Source organism: Rhinoderma darwinii, chromosome 1, assembly GCF_050947455.1.
Source record: "Rhinoderma darwinii isolate aRhiDar2 chromosome 1, aRhiDar2.hap1, whole genome shotgun sequence".
Lineage (NCBI taxonomy): Eukaryota > Metazoa > Chordata > Amphibia > Anura > Rhinodermatidae > Rhinoderma > Rhinoderma darwinii.
This window is the reverse complement of record NC_134687.1, coordinates 348,048,925-348,071,949: the sequence shown is the minus strand read 5'-3', so window position 1 is coordinate 348,071,949 and position 23,025 is coordinate 348,048,925. Positions and strand designations below refer to the sequence as shown.

The 23,025-nt window shown below is 41.4% G+C and overlaps 1 protein-coding gene across 14 annotated transcripts in view; it reads right to left on the bottom strand.

The window, feature by feature from the left end:
- Positions 1-4,292, bottom strand: part of ELAVL2 (ELAV like RNA binding protein 2) — a 193,455-nt gene extending 189,163 nt beyond the window's left edge. For 7 of the 14 annotated variants that reach the window (XM_075826264.1, XM_075826347.1, XM_075826294.1 and 4 more), the window contains exon 1: positions 3,368-4,010. Coding sequence is in view for 2 of the 14 variants with exons in the window: in XM_075826312.1 (XP_075682427.1) it covers positions 1,889-1,927 (39 nt within the window). In the remaining 12 variants the exon portion in view is untranslated. Of the gene's footprint in view, positions 1-1,888; positions 2,078-3,367; positions 4,011-4,090 lie in introns of those variants that run through there. The other 7 variants (XM_075826331.1, XM_075826363.1, XM_075826338.1 and 4 more) reach the window with 3 other exon arrangements.
- Positions 4,293-23,025: the final 18,733 nt, after the last annotated feature.

The window sequence follows — 23,025 nt, the reverse complement described above, 5'->3', positions numbered from 1 at the left end:
AATTAGGCCATGCCTCTGGCACAGCCTAATAGGCATATAGCCAGGGCAGGCCTGGGGGCCATTGGTAGGGGTTAAGGGGTTAAACGGCAACGATCCAAGTAAACTTTGATCGCTACCGTAAGAGCAGGAGCCCAGCTGTCATCAGGACACACGTGCAGGACTTAGACTAGGCTGCCATTAAAAGGCGGCGACGACGGCCTAGTCTAAGGCCCCTTAGTGACCGCCGTGAAAAGGTGTATTGGTGGTCACCAAGGGGTTACACATACCTCAGGGAGCTTTCCCAGGGCCGGAATCCCCAGGAAAAGCATCAGGTAACGCTCTGTCCGGGGATTACAGCGATGGGCAAGCCCCTGATGTCACTGTCCACGTATGGACACTGGTATCTGTGGCTTTTAACTATGGAGTCCCTGGCCAGAGAATTGGTAGTGCACTGGCTAGGGACTCCGGGGCTGGAGAAGCCCCTGGACAGTAACGTCAGGGTCTCCTCCAGTCCTGGAATCTCCAGCCAGAGTGCTTCCGATGCCCTGGCCGGGGACTACGTAGTTTAGAGCCCCTGACGTCACTGTCCATATATTGACAGTAACGTGAGGGGCTCCACCAGGAGCGTCGGCAAAGCTATGACCGTGGATTTCGGGTTTTTTAAGCTCCTACCGTCAATGTCCATTATTGGACAATGACATCAAGGGCTTTCACAAGACAGGAGTCCCCAGCCAGAACGCTTGCGATGCTCTGGCCGGGGACTCCATAGTTGAAAGCCCCTCACATCACCGTCCATATATGTAGAAGTAGATAAAGAAGCATAATTTTTGCGTTCACATCACTCAAAGTAGAAAATATCACCTGGAAAAGAACGCTTTTTTTAGGCGTTCTTGTCCAGGCAATATTTTCTCCGTATATGTAGAGTGACGCCAGGGGCTTCCCCAGGCTCAGAGCTTAAAGCAGCAATGTGCTGGGAGTTCAGGCAACTTACCCCACTGTAAGCTTATGCAGTAGGATTCGTCGAGACACCTCCCGACATATACCTCCGACGGAAAGAAAAAACCATGTGAACAGGCACTTAGTTCATCAACCTAGATATCATCGTTATTAGATGGATCCTGCGTGTCAAGAGAAACTCAGCCCAAAGGGAAAATTAAAAACCTTAATATGTTTTAAGAAAAAAACCTGCAACTACGAGTTCGTACAAGAAAACAGAAAGTTACTTATTTTAATATAGGTCTAAAAACGTGGTTCAGAGAGCCAAGAGTACTCAACAGGCATGAGCCATTGATCCAGAATACAGATTATGCGTCACTGGCATTTGTCTCTTCAGTAGGAATACCTGCTGTACACCGGAACATACATTCTATTCGGCTGCTATATTCGCAGGGCAAGACATTTTATCTTCATGAAAGCTTACTATTTTTTGTTACAACATAAATAAATTGCAGCCACTGCACAAGAGAGTTCAAGCATTATGATACGGACACCTTCCTGGCCGCTGCATGTAAAGGTACATTTATTAAGAGCTAGTTTACTAAGTATCCGAATATAAACCAGGCCCCTCAATCATGACAGGGCTCACACATGGCGCTACATGTGGCTTTTCTCATGTCATTTTTTTACCACACGATAAGGTCACTATCTTAGCAGTCTTACAGTATCAGGCATGGGCGAGAACGCACGCGACGAGTCTGAGGTAACGCTACCTCCCCGTCATTCTAATAGCGCGTGAGCAGCCTTCTTTGCGTATAGATGCAAATTAAAGAAAGCAATAGCAGCGTCATAAGGAGAAAAAAAAAAAAAATACCGCTGTGGGCACTACCAATGGTACATAGACCAGAAGCTGCAACGGTCATATAAAAGGTTCGCGTTGTACCGTAATTCCCGCCCTTTCTTCCACACTCACATGTCTTAAGTTGTTCAGGGAGACCGTGTCGCTTAGCATCCGGGCGTGTTGGGAGCGCACACCAGACGAAAAACTTCGCTCCACCGAAACCCAGCTTGTCAGGAGACCACCGCCGGAGAGAAGCCACACTCTACGCACCCCGCGCAACAGTACCAGCCGCTAGCGAGCAGCCGCCGCCCGCGAGGGCAAGATATAGCTTTCAGCCGTGACGTCACGGAGGCGGAGCCAGTGGAACGTTCACCCTGGAAAATTAGAGGAAGGACCTGAAACAACATGTGAGAGCGCAGGTGGATTTGATTGCTGGCTGCAGAGCAGGCTACGGGGCGGCGAGCTCCGAGCTAGGTGGACACGTGTGGTGAAATGGCCGCTTACCGGCAGCAACAGACTTTTTTTCCCCCACACATCAGTTGTACAATAGGTTGGTTATTCAGTGTTTACGCAAATCCCACATTTACTTGGTGTTTTCTCCATTGTTCCAGTAACCTCGGCCTTTCTATTGACGCGGAGATATTAGCTGACTTTCCTGCCCCTAGTCCCTGTAGCGTCCTCAGCATGTGCACAGGTGCGGACTATACAATATCCTATACGTTGTTAGAGCAATTACACCCAGCGCCAATTGCTGCTAAGTTGTTGTGCTAAACTAGCGCAGGTATAGAAAACCGGACGAAAGACATTCCTCTCCCAAAATACTCCGTGTGAACATAGCCTAAAACTTTACAGCCCGATTGTCTATGCTCGGAAAGTGATCAGCTGACCACTTCATTTCCCCAAAGTCGTCACATAACCCTTCATATAGACCTGGAAATCTTGATCATGAAATTGTTTACATCCTTTTAAACATTTACCTTCTGGCATTTAGGAAATTGCATGCAAAGTCAATAACGTGGTGAAGTAAAAAAAAAAAAGTTGTGATCACGATCTTCAAGGTTGCACGTTATAGTTTCTGGAGGTACATTAGAGCCGATCCGCTTTTATATTTGTGTGTATATATATATATATATATAGAATTAGTTCTTAGTATACGGAGCAATACTATAATCAGGATCGTTTAGTTACACTATACGGTTGAAAAGAGACATATGTCCATCAAGTTCTTGTAGGTGATGCTCGACAAGCTGACACCAGTGCAGGAGCAGTGCTTTACTGCTGCTCAATAATACAGTACATCAAATGGACAGCGCCTTTGCTGGAAATATTCTGAGTAAGCATTTTCCCACTGCCAGGGACTATATTCTTAGGCAGGGTAAGAATGAAAATGGAATTAATATGCAAGTATAATCACATCAGAACTAACTAGCCGATGACCGATTAAACTACACTTTACACTAACTCCTATCAGCTATAGATCATCAAAGGAGCTAGCTTCTGACTATTCCCTAACTTCAATGTATAAGATACCATTCAATAATAGAGGCAGCAACTTGCTATAAACAGCACTTTATATATCTCTGGCTGATTGTCAGAAATTCAGAAACTTACCTTTAGCTGTCAGCCTTTAAAAGAATTCTGCCTCCCCAAATGGATGTAAATGCAGCAGCTCTGGTCTAAAGGTTGGATTTTCTTTCTATTTTGACTGCAGGGAAGATGCTACTCTACATTAGACCCATCCAATGCAATGGCTTCTTAACATCTACAAAGCAGATTCAACTATATGAAAATAAAGTATAATTAAAAAAAAAAAAAAAAACGCTCAGTACTGGAAGAAAGCCGCTCTGTGTATGTTCACTGCTGATATTCTAAACTAAGGAAGCAAACAAAGAAATGGATGAGTAATAAGGCGTAACAACGAGTGGCACACTGCCCCGCTTTTTATTATGGATATTCCCTTATTACTGCGATCTCCCTGTTCTTTTAATTGCAGAGATCTGCTGCATCCTCTAGGTCCCGGAAAAATGGGGAGGGGGAGAAAAATAGGGTGGGGAGGTCGCTGGTCTAAAATAATAAATAAAAAGGGGAGTGGGTCTTGGGGAGAGTGAAAGAGGTGGAGCAGCTGGTAGATGTCTGATGATAAAGAGAGCCTCCGGTTAGCAGCCCGTGCAGCCGGCTCTGTGCGCTCTCTACTACACCTGCCCGGGATACTGGCGCTCTGCGCTCTCCTCAGCCTCCAGCAGGAGCTGATCCTGTTGGCGAGCGCTGGTCACACCCAGGATGAGCAGCAGGGGGCGGGGCAGTGCATCCTATTAGCTCTGGCTAGATAATTACCTATGTATACAGCTTTATATCAGGAGGGGCATGCGTTATGTTTTCTGTTGTATTCCGAGATTACTCCGACTGCCAAGGACTTAGCAAGGTCACAGTGAACTGGTAGGCTGCTCCTCCTGCTGCAGGGATTGATCAGCGAGCAGCGCTCACATTAATATAAGAGAAGCCGCGATGGCCATGTATGTGATCTTGTTGACGCTTTCATCTTATGTTTATCGTGACCTAAATGTGTGCTTGATCTCGCCAGTCCCACTAGTGTAGCAAAAGCAATAGGATTGGTAGTTGTGTATAGGAGGATGGCAGAAGGGGAGCATGCTGCTGGTCTGATCGTACCATGTCAGCTTTACTTTCAGGGAATCTTTCTAGAAGGGGCGTAGTTCCATGGCATAGATGGTACATCGTCAGCTTTCATCTACCTGAGTTGTTGTACTGGATGTTGTAGATGTTTATACTGGCTGTATAGGGACGGTGAGATACTGGAAAATACTTGTACAGCGTAAATGACCTTCAATCCACATAAATAATGAATGCAGATCGTCTATTACCGTCACGCTGCTATCCACACTTCCCTCTTGTCCTTTGTTTAATCTTCAATAACGTACTCTAGTGCACATGGAAGATGTATGACATTGCATCAACCATAGAAGTGTGGATGAAGGGTGAGGAGTGATCGCCTGCAGCTTTACCAACATCGCTTGTCATATCAAAGTGTCTATTTAACAATAAGGCTACCCATTTATCCTGCTAGAGAAGCACCTGTTCATCCCATTCTACCCATCCTACAAATCTCCGCTACCACATAAACGTGTTGGGAGTTTAGAATGTGCACAACAGCCAAATAGTCAGTTACTTGCAGAAGAGAATCGTCTAAGGTTACTACTTTCAGTTGTTTCATGTTATTAGTGGGACGTCCTATCTATCTATCTATCTATCTATCTATCTATCTATCTATCTATCTATCTATCTATCTATCTATCTATCTATCTATCTATCTATCTATCTATCTAATCTATCTCTCTCTATCTACAGTAGGTATCTATATACTCTATCTACAGTAGGTTATATATCTATCTATATACATTATCTATCTCTCTCATATCTATCCATCTATCTATCAGAAGACACTGAGCCAGCGTTAAAGATGTTTCAGAACTAATTTGTCATGTAACTAATTATTGTGTCATTGTAATACGTTACTGCTGTAATGATAAACTCGGCTCTGCTATAACAAACATAATCTGGTATTGTTTTCCGAACCTGCGTTTTTGCTACACCCTGCAAGTGTTACCCAGAAGGTTGTCCAAATCCTCTGGTTAGACGCCCCTGTCCTGTATCGCAGTTTCAGCACCATGGAGAGTTTCTCCATAGACTCTGCTGCTTGGAGCTGTTACCGTTATACCAATACTTGTTCCTGTGTGTTAGCGTGTTTCCAGAAAGGGTTCTAACTTCATGTGGGGCATGGTATGTGTGATGACTATCCCCCCCCCTCCCCCTTGCAGGATAAGGACACATGGCACATGTAGAAGACATGTCACAAACGTGGAGTCATGTTTCCACAAGGATCCCTGGTGTCTGAATAATATACACAAACAGCTCAGATATACTCTCCTGTTTATATTTATGTATTGATATACTTTCATTCTATATTTTCTCTGTGTTCTAACGTTATATTACCGTCAAATGAATATTTGCATTACAGACCTAGCTGGCTGGTGCAGTAGGTAAGTAAGGTTGTGTGTGAACAAATAGAATCAGCAGTGTAATAGTGCATCCTGCTATGATCACAGCTACTTGTAGTAAAGAAACTATGAGAGAAATGTATTCTGATAGCTGATGTTTACTACAAATGTCCATCATGTACAGTAGTTGTACTTATAGGTATGTGGAGCATGATGGGATTCATTTAAATACTCAATGCCACAATGAAAATAAAGTGGTAATATATCTAACATCTGTTTGAGAAGTTCTTCGTAGGTTTTATTTTCATGGTAATTTTTCATGTTAAATTTTATGTTAGTAATGTTAAAAATTTTGTATTTGTTTTTAGCAGAGACCCAAGACCTTTTTTTAATCTAAACTGGAGCTTCACTTGGGTACCTTGCTGAAATGGAACCTGTTTTTCTACAATCTGAAACCTATTTGTTTGTTCTTTTTTGTTTGTTTGTTTTTTTATGTGTGTTTTGGTTGTGAGAATATTGTAACATCCAGTCTACTGCACTGCACTTTATAAATATTTATGGTTTATCCACCATGTCAATTGCAGAATGAGCACCACATTTGGACCTAATGTGTATCTGACATGCAGCTTGGGCTTCGCTCACATCTGCATCAGGGTCCCGTTCTGAAGTTCCGTTAGTCAGCTACGCTATTCATTCCATCAAAATGACGGAACCCCTGCACAACTGAGACAAACTGAAACCATTGGCATCGGATCCGTCACCATTGAAATCAATGGTGATGCAAACGGAAACCTTTTGGTTTTCGTTTGTTTCAGTCAGGGTACCAATCTGACGGGAAGCTCTGACAAAACGCCGGAACGGGGCCCTGATTCAGATGTGAACGAAGCCTAAAGCAGACAGTAGTCAGAGATTTATTTATAGAAAGTAATTCACACCTGTAATTGTTTAAAACAATTTATCTCCCATTTCAGATCAAGAATGGGGCATATTTATTAATGCACTTGCGTTCATTTCTTAGTGCAATTGCATTTAAAAAAAAGTGGCATAAAGGCTAAACGCCATTTTAATAAAACCCTGCACCATTTTTCTATGACCCTTGGAAAGTATCACTTAACCCCTTAAGGACGCAGTCACTTTTGGACCTTATGACACAGCCTCATTTTTTAAATCTGACGTGTCACTTTATGTGGTAATAACTCTGGAATGCTTTTACCTATCCAAGCGATTCTGAGATTTTGTTTTCTCGTGACATATTGTACTTTAAGTTAGTGAAAAAATTTGGTCGATATATTCCATGTTTTTGTGTGAACAACACCAAAATTTAGAGAAAATTTGCAAAAAAATTAGCATTTTCTAAATTCAAATGTATCTGCTTGTAAGGGTATGTGCACACACACTAATTACGTCCGTAATTGACGGACGTATTTCGGCCGCAAGTCCCGGACCGAACACACTGCAGGGAGCCGGGCTCCTAGCATCATACTTATGTACGATGCTAGGAGTCCCTGCCTCGCTGCAGGACAATTGTCCCGTAGTGTAATCATGTTTTCAGTACGGGACAGTAGTTCCACGGTGAGGCAGGGACTCCTAGCGTCGTACATAAGTATGATGCTAGGAGCCCGGCTCCCTGCACTGTGTTCGGTCCGGTACTTGCGGCCGAAATACGTCCGTCAATTACGGACGTAATTAGTGTGTGTGCACATACCCTAAGACAGATAGTTATACCACACAAAATAGTTACTAGCTAACATTTCCCATATGTCTACTTTAGTTTGGCATCGTTTTTTGAACATCCTTTTATTTTTTTAGGACGTTACAAGGCTTATAAGTTTAACAGCAATTTCTCAAATTTTCAAGAAAATTTCAAAAGCCTATTTTTTTTAGGGACAAGTTCAGTTCTGAAGTGACTTTGAGGGCCACAAATCACCCCATTTTAAAAACTGCACCACTTAAAGTATTCAAAACGTCATTTAGAAAGTTTCTTAACCCTTTATGCGTTTCACAGGAATTTAAAGCAAAGTGGAAGGGAAATTTGCAAATTTCATTTTTTTTTTTTGCAGAAATTCCATTTTAATCCATGTTTCATGTAATACTGAAGTTTTTTTTTTACCAGAGAAACACAACTGAATATTTATTGCCCTGATTCTTAAGTTTTTAGAAATATCCCACATATGGCCCTAGTGCGCTACTGGAGTGAAACACCAGCCTCAGAAGCAAAGGAGTACCTAGAGGATTTTTGCGCCTTCCTTTTCTTAAATTATATTTCCGGCACCATGTCAGGTTAGAAGAGGTCATGTGGTGCCGAAACAAAGGAAACCCCACAAAAGTGACTCCATTTGGGAAACTAATAACGATTAAAAGAAAGTTTAATTTTTGTTTCTTTAAAATATGGCTCTACCAGCCACTAGGTCCAAATAACAGGCAAAAGCAAGTGGTAAGCGAAAGGAGAGGTGTTAGGTATATTACACCCACAGACCACCTTTCCCTATTTGTTTTATAATTCCTTGCTACACCCTTGCCACAAAAGTCAAATGATCCTACGCGTTTCCGTATCACCACCAGCGTGATACTTCATCAGGGATTCATTGAAAACGTTGTTTTTCTTATATGAGCACCGGATAGCACTGTTTATGTGCTTATTATAGCCTCCTGGCGGCAGGACTCGGAAGGGATGGCACGCCATTCAGCTTTTGGAGCGCTAATTTTGCTGGATTCATTTCTCTGCACCATGTCGCATTTGTAAAGCTCCTAAGGTACCAGAACAGTGGAAACCCCCCAAAAGTGACTCCATTTAGAAAACTACACCCCTTAAGGAATTCATCAAGAGGTGTAGTGAGCATTTTGACCCCACAGGTGTTTCATAGATTTCATTAGAATTGGGCAGTGAAAATGAAAAATTACATTATTTTCCAATAAGATGTAGCTTTACCTCAAGATTTAAATAAATAACAAATAAATGAGGAAGAGCACCCCAACATTTGTAAAGCAACTTCTCCAGAGTACGGAAATGCCCAACATGTGGTCATAAACTACTGTTTTGGCAAGCAGAAGGACTCTGAAGGGAAGGCACGCCATTTAGCTTTTGGAGTGCTGGATTGATTTCTCTGCACCATGTCGCATTTGTAAAGGTGTCCGTGCAGTGGAAACCCCCCAAAAGTGACTCCATTTGGGAAACTACACCCCTCAAGGAATTTTTCAAGTGGTATAGTGAGCAGTTTGACCCCATAGGTGTTTCATACACTGGGCAGTAAAATAATAAAATTTAGATTTTTTTTCAAAGAAAATGCTGCTTTAGCCCCAAATTCATAATTTTCACAAGGGGTTAAAGGAGAAAAAGCACCCACAGTTTGTTACGCAATTTCTCCTGAATACGGCAATACCCCATTTGTGGAGATAAACTGATGTTTGAGCACGTGGCGGGGCTCAGAAGGTAAAGAGCACGATGCAACATCTGAGGCCTAGTACGATGGCATTTACTGCCCTGTGTCATGAAAACAGAGGCTCTGGGGTGTCAAAACATTAGAAACCCAGAAAAGTGACCCCATTTAGGAAACTAAACCCCTCAAAGAATTCATCTAGTGGTATAGTGAGAAGATTTAGATTGTAATGTAACACCTTTCAAGGTATTCATCTAGAGGTATAGTGAGAATTTTTAATTTGTGAAGTGACAACCCTCTAGGTATTCATCTAGGGGTATAATAAGAAATACTTTAATTTTAGTAACTAAGAAGGGCAAACTGGAAAACCCGCTATGGAGGGAGAGGGAATGGCAGGTCCCACTACCAACCTACCCACCATTCCATAAAATCCAGCCCAAAAAATAAATCAAAGGCCTCAGCAAAAAAAGATTTGCTGAGACAACCAATCTTATCTGGATTTATTCCTCTCACCCAGATTTGCAACCTGGATGAGACAGACACTCCCTCGGGTCCTTGGTATAGTGAGAGTTTTTAGTTTTGTTTTAGGTGGTTTTTTTTACAAATTTTAAATCAAATTTTAAATGGGGCTGGTCAGTAAAAAAATGAATAATTATTCATGGCCAATATGGGAGACAGAAAAGGTGAATGCAGAATAAATGAATTAAAAATCTAAGGAGGTGTGATAGATTTTGAAGCATTGTTTCATGCACAGGTCGGGATTTGTGGGACACGTCTCACATTGGTATGTGGTGTCCTTACGAATGCCTCGCTTGGCGCACACATGGCATTTTTTTGGGGGCTTCTGTTTTTTTTCAGTTGGGGGGATTTCTGTGGGGAAATGCTGGCCGGGAATTATACTGCTGACGGAAGAGCCGGATGAACTGCCCTCCCCTTCCTGGTCACCAAATATCAGGGACTTTATGACCTTTTCCTGAAATTGCAGGAACGTATCCCCACTGCTGACATATCTGCAGAGGACAAAGGCGTTGTATAAAGCCATCTGTGTAAGATGCACAGACCGCTTTTTATACCATACCTTGGACTTGCGCGTGGCGCTGTATGGTTTTATAACCTGGTCGGACAGGTCAACTCCACCCATACATTTGTTGTACTCCTGTACGCAGAATGGTTTGGGAACTTGGGTGGTGGATCCGCGTACAGGGACAAGGCTGCCTCTGCTGTCGTGTATGCTGGTCAGCTTAAGGACGTCCTTTTTATCCTTATACTTCAGGAGGAGCAGATCGTCGCTGCAGACAGCTCTGCTCTCTCCTAATTTTAGGATCTGACCCAGCAAATTTTTGGGGAGGCCCTTCTGATTTCTGCGGATTGTTCCGTATTCCAAGGTGGATCTGGACGAGAGAACTTTTAGCAATGGGACGCTGTTGTAGAAGTTGTCCAGATATAAATGATATTCTTTGCCGAGCAAAGGATGGACAAGATCCTATACAATCTTTCCACTAATTCCTAGGAAGGGGGGCATTCTGGGGGATCTATTTGGGAGTCTTTTCCCTCATAGACCCTAAAAGAGTACGTGTAACCGGTGGCACTTTCGCACAGCTTGTAGAGCTTTATGCCGTACCGGGCTCTTTTATTGGGTAGATACTGCCTGAAGTGCAGTCTACCCTTGAAGCTGACTAGGGATTCATCCACCGAAATATTTTGTTGGGGGGTATAAAATTGGGAAAAATTTTGAGAGTAGTGGGCAATTAATGGTCTTATTTTATATAGTCTATCAAAATGTGGGTCCTGTGGGGGTGGGCACTGGCTATTACCATTGTAATGCAGGAACTTTAGGATGGCTTTGAATCGCTTCCTTGTCATTACTGTGCGGTAAATGGGGGTGTTCTATAAAATATCAGGGGACCAATAGTCTCTAATACCGGGCTTTTTTATGAGACCAAAACTTTAAAAAATGCCCCAAAACTTCCGCAATTCCACTGGGTTTGTGGGGGTCCAAATTTGGCTTCTCCCATAATAAGAGTCGGGGTTCTGGGCGATAAACTGTTCTGCATAAATGTTGGTCTGCTGGACAATTAATTCTAAAAGGGAATCTGAAAAAAAAAGTTTTAAATAATCAATGGTAATTTCAATTTGAATGCCTGAGGGGGCTGTAAACTCAGGCACCTGGGGGGCATAGTTGCCCGCAGCTTCCCAGGTCAGCTCCTGCAGAGCAGGACCTACGGCTCTTCTGCGCCGACTGGGGGGTGCAGACTCAGTCACTGGATTCAGAGGAAGATGGAAGCACGAACTGCTCTTCATCTTCACTCGCGCTGTCCATGTCGGAACACAGCATTTCATATGCTTCCTCGGCTGAAAAGACTTTTGGCCATACTAATAAACTCTTGCTACCACTAACGAACACATTTTTTTTGTAACTTTTTTTTTAAATTTTTTATATAAATGATATATTATATTTTAAAAAAAAATTCTTTTTTTTAAATTTTTTTTTTTTAAAGGACCAGTGTCACGAAAAAATTTTTTTTTAGATCAATTTTGCTTTTAGTGTTTTATTAAAACATTTTTTATTTATTTGTGTGTTTTGTGTTTTACTTTTTTTTATTTTTTCACTTTTTCTTGTCTTTTTCCATCTCTTTGTGTCGATTAACAACACATACAGACATGGAATACGGCACATACAGTCCCATAGTGAATGCGAACGGGGCCCGTTCCATCCACTATGCTGTACGCCGTCTGTGTGAGAACAGCGCATGCGCCGCTCCCACACAGTCCACGTTTTATCTGCCAAAGAATTGACATGACGCTTTTTTTTTTTTTTTTTTTGCAATGTATTTTATAACCTCTTCCCGCTGCAGCCCTTTTTCAGATTTTCATTTTCGTTTTTTCCTCCCCACCTTCCGAAAGCCATAACGTCTTTATTTTTCCGTCTATTTAGTACTATGAGGGCTTGATTTTTGTGGGACGAGTTGTAGTTTTTTGTAGCACCATTTATTTAGCCATATAATGTACTAGGAAACAGGAAAAAATTATTTGTGGCGTAGAAAATTAAAACAGCGATTCCTCCATGTTTTTTTGTGCGCCGTTTTTACGGAATTCACTGTGCAATTAAAACGACATGTTAACTTTATTCTGTGGGTCAATACGATTACGGCGATACCAAAAATATATATATATATATATATATATATATATATATATATATATATATATATATATATACATAGTTTTTTCTATATTTGACTACTTTTACAAGTAAAAACCAAAGTGTAGAAAAGAAAATTTATTTTGTGTTGCCAAATTCTGAGAGCCATAACTTTTTTATTTTTCCGTCGATTAAGTGGTATGAGGGCTTATTTTTTGCATGATAAGCTTTAGTTTTTAATAATAAAATTTTGGTGTACATGTGACGGTTTGATCACTTTTTATTTCATTTTTTGTGGGAGATTAGGTGACCAAAAAATAGATTCTGGCGTTTACAATTTTTAATAAATTATTATTTTTTTTTACGTCGTTCACTGTGCGGGTTAAATAATGATATATTGTAATAGTTCAGACTTTTACGGACGCGGCGATACCAATTTATGTTTATTTATTTTATTTTTTTACTAAGCTCTAGGGGGAAAAGGTGTTTTTTTTTTTTTTACTTTTGAGATATATATATATATATATATATATATATATATATATATATTTTATTATTATCCGATCGCTTGCACGATATACTGCAATACTAATGTATTCCAGTATATCGTGATTCTGACAGGCATCTATTAAGTCCTGCCGGAGGCAGGGCTAGTAGGTGCACAAAGATGGTGGGCCTAGGGGCCTTCATTATGCCCCCAGGCAGCCATAGCAACCATCGCCACCCGCAGCCATAGATCAGTTAGTGCTTGCTCGCATCTCCTTCCTAGGAGACGCCAGCGCTCACTTCCGCTCCGGTCCGCTGTGTCCCATAGGGTGTGCGCGCATGCTCGTGCCCGGTCTTAAAGGGCCAGCGTGTGTGAGTGTGTGTGAAACAATAATCAACTACACGTGATTCCTGGACTATAAGAAGGGCCCTCTCCTTCTGATCCTTGCCTGAGCGTTGTTAGTGTATCTCAAGTCTGTCTTGCAAATGGTCCCTTAGTGTTTTCCCGTTCTAGTGGTTACCTGTGCCCTGTTACCCGTATCCTGTATCCCGTGCTGTGTTCTCATTTCTGAGCCTCTTAGAGTTTGGAGTCGTGTCCTACCTCACCTGCTGTCTTCTGCCACGTCCAGTGTTGTCTGCCACGTCTTGTACTGTCCGCCACATCTGGTGCAACTGCTGCACCTACCTCCATCCGTGCTGAACCCACAGCCACTGTCTGGACTAGTTCAGGTACCCGTGTGTTACGAACTGCTATAGACTTTTGTACAGACTGTGGCTAGGCCAGCTGCCTCTCTGCTACGCCGAAGCGGCCTAGTGGGTCCACATACCCTGTGCTCATGACAAGCAGCTTCAACGCATTGAAGACTAGATCCCTGTATAGGGGTTACATAGTACGGTTGAAAAAAATACATATGTCCATCAAGTTCGACCAAGGGATGGGAAAAAGGAAAGAGATGAAACAAAACTTGATAATTTTTCGTTCTAGGAAATTATCTAAGCCTTTTTTAAAGCCATCTACTGTTCCTGCTGTGGCCAGGTCCTGTGGTAGGCTATTCCACAGATTCGCAGTTCTCACAGTAAAGAAGGCTTGTTGCCTTTTGGAGAGTGAATCTTCTTTTTTTTCCTCCAGACGGAGGGAGTGCCCCCTTGTTTTTTGAGGGGGTTTTACTTGGAACAGGATTTCACCATATATTTTTTGTATGTGCCTTAATATATTTATATGACGTCACAGATCTGCACTGCCAGAAGCTGGGCGTTCTGAAGAGAAGTGGATGATACTTCTCATCAGAACGCCCAGCGAGTAAAAGTAGTAAAAACGCCCCGATGTACGCACATAATACACTCCCAGTTGTACTTTTACTTTTCAACACGCCCAGTTGTAATTTTGCAAGCCTCATTTGCATAAATACAAAAATGGCCATAACTTGGCCAAAAATGCTCGTTTTTTAAAAATAAAAACGTTACTGTAATCTACATTGCAGCGCCTATCTGCTGCAATAGCAGATAGGGGTTGCAAAATCTGGTGACAGAGCCTCTTTAACCCCTTCAGGACTGAGCCTGTTTTGGCCTTCAGGACGAAGCCGATTTTTCAAATCTGACGTGTCCTTTTATGTGGTAATAACTCCGGAATGCTTTTGCCTATCCGAGTAATTCTGAGATTGTTTTCTCGTGACATATTGTACTTTATGTTAGGGCAAAAATTTGGTCGATAAATTCAATATTTATTTGTAAAAAAACACCAAGATTTGAAGAAAATTTGCAAACATTTGCATTTTTCTAAATTTAAATGTAACTGCTTGTAAAACAGCTAGTAATACCACACAAAATAGTCACTAGTTAACATTTCCCATATGTCTACTTTTAGTTTGGCATCGTTTTTTGAACATTCTTTTATTTTCTAGGACGTTACAAGACTTAGAACTCTAGCAGCGATTTCTCATGTTTTCAAGAAAATTTCAAAAGGCGATTTTTACAAGGACCAGTTCAGTTCTGAAGTGGCTTTGAGGGCCTTATATATTAGAAAATCCCCATAAATCACCCCATTTTGAAAACTGCACCCCTCAAAGTATTCAAAAAAGCATTCAGAAAGTGTTTTTTAACCCTTTAGGCGTTTCACAGGAATTAAAGCAAAGTAGAGGTGAAAGTTACAAATTTCTTTTTTTTTTTTACAAAATTCATTTGTAATACATTTTTTTTCTGTACCACTGAAGGTTTTACCCGAGAAATGTAACTTATTATTTATTGCCCATATTCTGCAGTTTTTAGAAATATCCCACATGTGGCCCTAGTGCGCTAATTTACTGAAATACAGGCCTCGGAAGCAAAGGAGCACCTAGTGGATTTTGGGGCCTCCTTTGTTTTATATTTTAGGTACCATGTCGGGTTTGAAGAGGTCTTGTGGGGCCAAAACAATAAAGACCCCCCAAAAGTGACCTCATTTTGGAAACTACACCCCTCAGGGAATTTATCTAGGGGTATAGTTAGCATTTTGAACCAACAGTTTTTTGCTAAATTTATTTGAACTCGTATGTGAAGATGAAAATCTACTTTTTTTTCTGAAAAAACGTAGACATTTTTTCAAGGAATAAACGAGAAAAAACACCCCAACATATGTAAAGCAATTTCTCCCGATTATAGCAATACCCCATATGTGGTAATAAACTGCTGTTTGGACCCACAGCAGGACTCAGAAGGGAAGGAGCACCATTTGGATTTTGAAATTCTGATTTTGCTGGAATAGTTTTCAGTGCCGTGTCGCGTTTGAAATGCACTGGAGGGAACAAAATAGTGGAAACCCCCGGAAAGTGACACCATTTTGGAAACTACACTCACTCATCAAGGAATTTTTCTAGGGGTAAAGTTAGCATTTTGACCCCACAGTTGTTTTGCTGAATTCATTGGAATTATTCTGTAAAGGTAAAAATCTACTTTTTTTTCTGAAAAAAGGTAGCCATTTTTAATTTTTACAAGGAATAAAGGAGAAAAAGCACCCCAACATTTGTAAAACAATTTCTCCCGATTACGGAAATACGCCATATGTGGTAATAAACTGCTGTTTGGACCCACAGCAGGGCTTAGAAGGGAAGGAGCGCTATTTGTCTTTTGGAGCTCAAATTTAGCTGAAATGGTTTTTGGGTGCCATGTTGCATTTGCAAAGCCCCTGAGAGGCCAAAACAGTGTAAACCCCCCAAAAGTGGAAATTACACCACTTAAAGAATCTATCTAGGGATATAGTGGGCATTTAGACCCCACAAGTCTTTTGCAGGATTTATTAGAATTAGGCCGTGAAAATGAATATCAACATTTCTTCCACTAAAATGTTGCATTTTTTCAATTTCACAAAGGATAAAGGGGGTAAAAGCACCCCAACATTTGTAAAGCAATTTCTCCCGAGTACGGCAATACCCCACGTGTGGTCATAAATGTTTTTTCGTTAGAAAGTAATTAACCCTTTCTGGACTGATCCATTTTTTTTTCTTTTCCTTTTTAGTTTTTTCCTCCCCGCGTTCCAAGAGCCACAACTTTTTTTATTTTTCAGTCAATAGAGCTGTATGAGGACTTATTTATTGAGGGACGAGCGGTCGTTTTTATTGGTACCATTTTTTGGTACATCTTTTTGAGCACTTTTTATTACATTTTTAGGTAGAGCCAAGGTGACCAAAAAACAGTGATTTTGCCGTTTTAAATGCTTTATTTTTCACGTGAGACGCTCCATACATCACCCCCCACACTACGACATGCTATGTCGTGGTGCGCGCTGGGGTTAATGTGCAGCGGATGGTGCAGAGTGAAAATAAAAATTTTCCACTCATATGCCATTTTTGTGCACTACATGTTATGCCCAGTTTGTGCCACTGAAGACAAATACCTCATAAAATATTAACCGGGTTCTCCCGGGTATGGCGATGCCATATCTATGGACGTAAACTGGTGTTTAGGCACGCTGCAGGGCTCAGAAGGGAGGGAGCGCCATTTGGCTTTTGGGACGCAGATGTAGCTTGGTAGTAGTTCTGTTTGGGGTTTTACTGGTGTTTCAGTTTATAATGTGGGGGCATATGTTATCTGTGCGGGGTACATCAGGGTATAATAATGGGGTAAATAAATAATCCGCAGATATGTGGCCGGTGTCGCACTGATAAATCGCGCCCAATCTTATCCGCTTTTGGAACACTCTGCACATTTTGCATCGCCATATTCTGAGAGCCAGAACTGTTTTATTTTTTCTCCACCGGAGCTGTGTGAGGGTTTATTCTTTGCGGGACAATCTGTAGTTTTCATTGGTACCATTTTGGGGTACCAGAAATTTTTTTGATCACGTTTTATTCCATTATTTGGCAAGCAAGGTGAACAAAAACCATCAATTCTGACAATGTTTTTTTATTCTTTTTTTTATGGCGTTCACCCTGGGCTATAAATTACCATTATATTTTATTCTGCGGGTCGGTACGATTACGGCGATACCATATGTATATAATTTTTTTGTTTTGCAGCGTTTGTGCAATAAAATCATTTATTTATAAAATTAATTATTTTTTGTGTCACCATATTCTGAGAGCGATAACTTTTTTTTTATTTTTCAGTCAAGAACGCTGTGTAAGGGCTTGTTTTTTGCGGGACGGGTTGTAGTTTGTATTGGTACAATTTTGGCGTACATGCGACTTTTTGATCACTTTTTATTGTATATTTTGGGAGGGTTGGTAACCAAAAAATGGTGATTCGGGCACTGTTTTTCGTTCATTTTTTTTCACGGTGTTCACCGTGCGGGAAAAATAATATTACAGTTTTATAGTTGGGGTCGTTACGAACGCGGTGATACCAAATATGTGTACTTTTTTTTAACGTGTTAATTTTTTTCCTATAATAAAAGACTTATTATAGGAAAAAAAGCATTCTTTGTTTGTCACTTCTAACTTTTATTTTTACACTTTTTAAAAACATTTTTATTATCTTTTTTTTACTTTTTTTACTTGTCCCACTAGGGGACACTTAGACTTGCAGCTCTGATCGCTGCTGGAACACATTACACTACACACGTAGTGTAATGTGTTCTAACTGTCATTGTGACGTAACTGTCACACTGACAGGAAGCATCGGAGGACCGGCCGGAGGCTGATCCCCCGAGGCTTCTGTACATGGCAACCCGGAGGTCATTGTCTGGCCTCTGGTTGCCGTGAGAAGGATCGCCAGCCCCCGCAAATACATCCGCTGTAAACCTCTTCAATGTGGTGATCGCAATCGACCACCGCATCGAAGGGGTTAATTGCCGATTTCAGAGGCGACAGGCCGCTGATCGGCAACGGGGAGAGCAGGGCTGACATCCTGCACAGTTAACCGCCGCTGTAGCGCCGCGCGGCGGTTAACTGTCAAAGCACTGACGTTATTGCACGTCAAGGTGCACGAAGTTACTGCACACATTGACGTGCATTAACGTCAAGGTGCGGGAAGGGGTTAAAGATAAAGAATGTCGTGTAAATACGAATCCTCTAATTTTTTTCACATAAGGCATATGGAAAGCTTAACAACTTTACTGCAGATATAAAAAGTAGATTTCCCATTTTCTTGACCGTTTTCATTCTCTTCACAATATTTTGTCTTTTTAATCATATGTTACTATAAACCAGCTTTAACATTTAACGGTGAGGAGATGTTGGCACCACTAGCCAGTTTCTATGGTAGGAGACGGATGTGCAGCAGTTTAGATCAGGAGTTCTTATAATACCTTGGGTGGTGTTCAGCAGCAAAAATCTTGTACATAAAGTAGTAAGGAGTGTGAAAAAGCGGCATTCACTCATGTAGTAGTAATTTTTCTCTTATTGGGGCATCCAGCAAGATCTTAAATGCGTTCAAGGGAGGACATAGCAGATATGAATGCTTTTAAGATCTTGCTGGATGCCACAATAAAATACAAATTACTACTAAATGGGTGAGTGTCGCTTTTTCACACTGCTTACTACTATATAAACCTGCTTTACTTTCCTTTTTCTCACAAAAGACCACCAGTCCCACTCTGACTCTTTACTCCTGCCTCTCAACAGAAACTTCTGGAAGCTCCCTGACTAGGCACACCTACATTTTATTGCTGCCAATATTAGACCGTAGAGCCAGTTAATAATATCTGAGCTGCTCAGACCTTGTCCAATGCAAATTGTAGTCCCAAAGAGAAAATGTTTTTCCATAAGCTTTCCGACATTTCCTACCTAAGATCTACCTAATGCACACAACCGTAGTTCTCATCCGTAATTACGGAGCAGTAAGTACGGAAGAAATTGCGGACCCATTTATTTCTATTCGCCACAGACACCTTTCCATATATTTACGGATGTGTCAGTGCCATAGAAATGATCCGCAAAATATAGAACATGTCCTATTTGTAACGGCTGTCGTGCCGTTACCTGCTGCTTCCATGGCCTCTGCTCCGGTTCCTACACCCTCCATTCCCTCATTCTCGTCCCAAGCTCCACTCACCCAATCTGGACGCTCTGCAGGCTCTAGGCGTCATCAGGTAACTGCATCTCTCACCTCCCTCCACGGCCATCATCCCCTATGTGCGAATGCAACCACTAGAGGGGGCGCGCGCTGACTCTTCCCTTCTTATAGGGCCGGCGTGTGTCAAAATCCTAAGGCTTCCTATTTAAGGTCCCGCCTCCCTCTGATCTTTGCTTGTTCAACCAAGTTATCCCTGTGAGCTTCCCTGTACCCAGTTTTCCCTGTTACCTTGCCTTCTGCCTTTGTCTGGATTTCCTGTTGTGACCTCTGCCTGAACTTGTACTATCCTTGCCTGCCGCCTGCCTTGACCTATTGATATCCATACCCGTAACGACGTCTGCTGCCTGTCCTGACTTCTGGTCTATTCATCTGACTGCCGCTAAACCTGCTGTGCCAAGCGTTGCCCTGGGTTACAAGCACCATCTCCCAGACGACACAGAGGATCCACAAACAAACCGGTAAGAACCGTGATCCTATTCTTGTCCGCAATTGCAGCACGGACTCGCCCATAAAAGTCTATTGAGGAAGGCTACGGATGTTTATCCGTAGCCGTCGGATCCATATTTGCGGACAGTAAAAACGTGTGCAATGAGGACTTGGGCATAGTTTTTCCCAATTGTAAAAGACCCACATAAAAGTAGTTCAAATAATAAATCTACTCATGAGAACCTCTGACTTTTCTTTCTTTCAATTTGCATTAAAACACATCATGATGGCATTTACAGAGGCCAAATTAAATATCTGGAAAAAGCACAAAGGTTCCCGGTTATGTGCAGTTCGGATAAGGTCGTTTTTCGTGCTTGTGAATACAGACTGCAGTTGAACAGCATCTGTATATGTGGTCAAACTAATACATAACCAAATCTGAGCACACCTCACCTACAGAAGACAAGAATGGCTGTTGTAGAGATTAGTGAACTAGGGAATTGACTGTGACCACTGTGGGTCAGCAGTGCAACAAGAAGCCCTTAGGTTGTTCTTCGTGTGAAATACTATGTACAAAATGCACACCAAGAATTGAGACATGCAATTCATAGCATAATAATGTCACTAGAACAGAAAATATGCACAAAATGAAAATAAATCCTATGTAATTAGCAATCTGCCCAGATTATGCAAGAGGTATGCAAAACACATTTAAAGGACTCCTCTCCAATATTTCTTTCCCCTCTGTAAAAACCATATAAACGAATGCAGCATATGCGAACATCAGGAAGGGTGATGACAAGATTAGGCTCTTTTCACACTTGCGGTTTTTTTTTCATCAAGTTTCCGTTGCTAATTGACAGTCAGAATAGAATAGTGTTCTGCGGTATTCTATTTTGTAAAATACCCATATCCGTCATTGATCCTGTAAAACTGTGATGCCAGTGTTAACAGAGCCTTATAATTAAAATGCCTTAGGTCTTTGCTATTATATCTCTGTAACTTGTATACAAATATGGCATTGTTGTATAGCTTCGACAGATGCAACTAAAATATTGGCAGATGTGTAAGGGTTTTATAATTAATCATATCATATAATTAGGGGTAAGTTCTCTCTGAATTTCATAGTATTTAGCAGATTCTCCTTTTCAGTGTGCACACATGTTTATATGGACGTCACAGGTTTGTGCACAACCTGAAGATCCATGTTATCCCAGCGTTATTTGACACAATGCAAAGAATAACTAAATTTTACAAAATTCTTTGCTTTCTTGCACTTCGTGTCCCATAAATATTTGATGTGGTTGAGATCAGGTCACTGTAGAACAGAAGTCAATGATAGTCACCACTCTTCTTTTGTCTTCAAGTGAAGCATTTGCAGAGCCCTGAGGTACCAGTACAGTGGAAATCCCCAAGAAGTGACTCCATTTTGTAAACTACATCCCTCAAAGAATTTGTCTATGGGTGTAGTGAACATTTAGAACCCACAAGTGTTTTCCAGAAATTAGTGTGCTGTGCATGTTGCAGAGTGAAAATGGCAAATTCTCCAAAGATGTGCCATTCTAGTGCCCAATATGTTGGATATGTCCAGCTTGTGCCACTGTAAAAAAACAAACAGCTCTTTCATTATTCTGCTGGAGCTCCTGGTTTTAGAAACACCCTACCTGTGGCACTAATCTTTTGCCTGGACATTCAACATGGCTCTGGAGTGAAAGAGCACCATGTGCATTTAAGGCTGAATTCGGTAGTTTATACAGTTTTGGCCGACAGTTGCAAGGACTCTGAGGTAAAATAATAATGAAAAGAAAAAAAACAATTGACCCCGTTTGGAAACTACACCGCTCATGGTGTTTATCAAGGGGTGTATTTGAACAACTCAGGTGTTTTCCAAAAATTAACGTGCAGTAGATGGTGCAAAGTGAAAATTGCGATTTTCCCACAGATCTGCCATTTCGGTACCCAATATGTTGCACCAAGCTTGTGCCACTGGAGACACACATGCCATAAATTGTTACGTTCACCCAGGTATTACAGTCTCCATATTCTAAGAACCATAGCTTTTTATTTTTCCATTGACATATTACTTTTGTTTTACTTTTTCCGATACAACTTCTATGTATCCTGTATACATAGATGCTGCATCGTTCCCACTCAGCCAATTCCGTCAGTTCAGGTGAACTGACGGAATTGGCTGAAAAAGAACGATACAGCTTCTATGTATACAGGATACATAGAAGCAGTATCAGGAAAAAGTAAAAAAAATATATAAATTTGAAAGTCTAAAAAACGCATTGATTTATTTATTTTTTTAAAACTTTCAATGGTGTACATAGCCTTTTTAATTTACATAAATCCTGAAAATAGTTCTTGATATCCTGGACCAGGTTTTTTTTTTTTTTCTTCCCCAGAAAAGGCACTATTGTTGGGCTTGTATCTGATATTATAGTTAATATAAGCTCATGGAGCTCATTTACTTGAATTGGGATGAGCTGCCATGCCAGACACAGGCCATGAACATGAGTGGCAATTCTGAAGAATAAGCAATTAGGAATAGAGATGGCTTATTGTGGGTCATAGTGAATATTTTGTGAGTGACCACTAATTGGTCAGTACAAACATTTGCGAAGAGCTGACTGAATTTGAGCTTGGTACTGTAATACAAAGTGTCAGACCACGTAAATTCACAGAGCGTGGTTGCCGAGTGCTGAGGCACATAGTGATAGTGAATAAAAGTCGTCAACGCTCCCCTGACTCAATAACTGCAGAGTTCCAAACCTTCTCTAGGATTAACATCCACACAAAAACTGTGCCCTGGTAGCTTCATTGTAGGGGTTTCCATTGCCAAGCAGCTGCATGCAAGCCTTACATCCATCACCAAGCACAGTGCCAAGCTTCGGATGGAGCAGTGTAAAGCACGCTGTCACTGGAACAGTGGAAACATGTTCTACAGAGTGACGAATCACAGTTCTCTATCCGGCAGTCTGATGGACAAGTCTGGGTTTGGAGAATGTGAGGAGAATTTTACCTGCCTGACTTCATTGTGTTCAGCATACCAAGACATTTTGGACAATCGTATGCTACCAACTTTGTGGGAACAGTTAGGGGAAGGCCCTTTTTCTGTTCCAGCATGACTGTTCCCCAGTGCACAAAGCAAGGACCATAAAGTCATGGTTGGGTGAGTTTGGTGTAGAAGAACTTGACTGGCCCGCACAGTGTATGTCCTGGGGCAGAAGGCTAGAACTGGTTACATGTTGTTATGGGTGCGCTCCCTTGTGGCCACTTTTTGCACAGACTGTCCATAATGGGGCACTAAAGGGAGTATGTTAATGGGCGTACTGC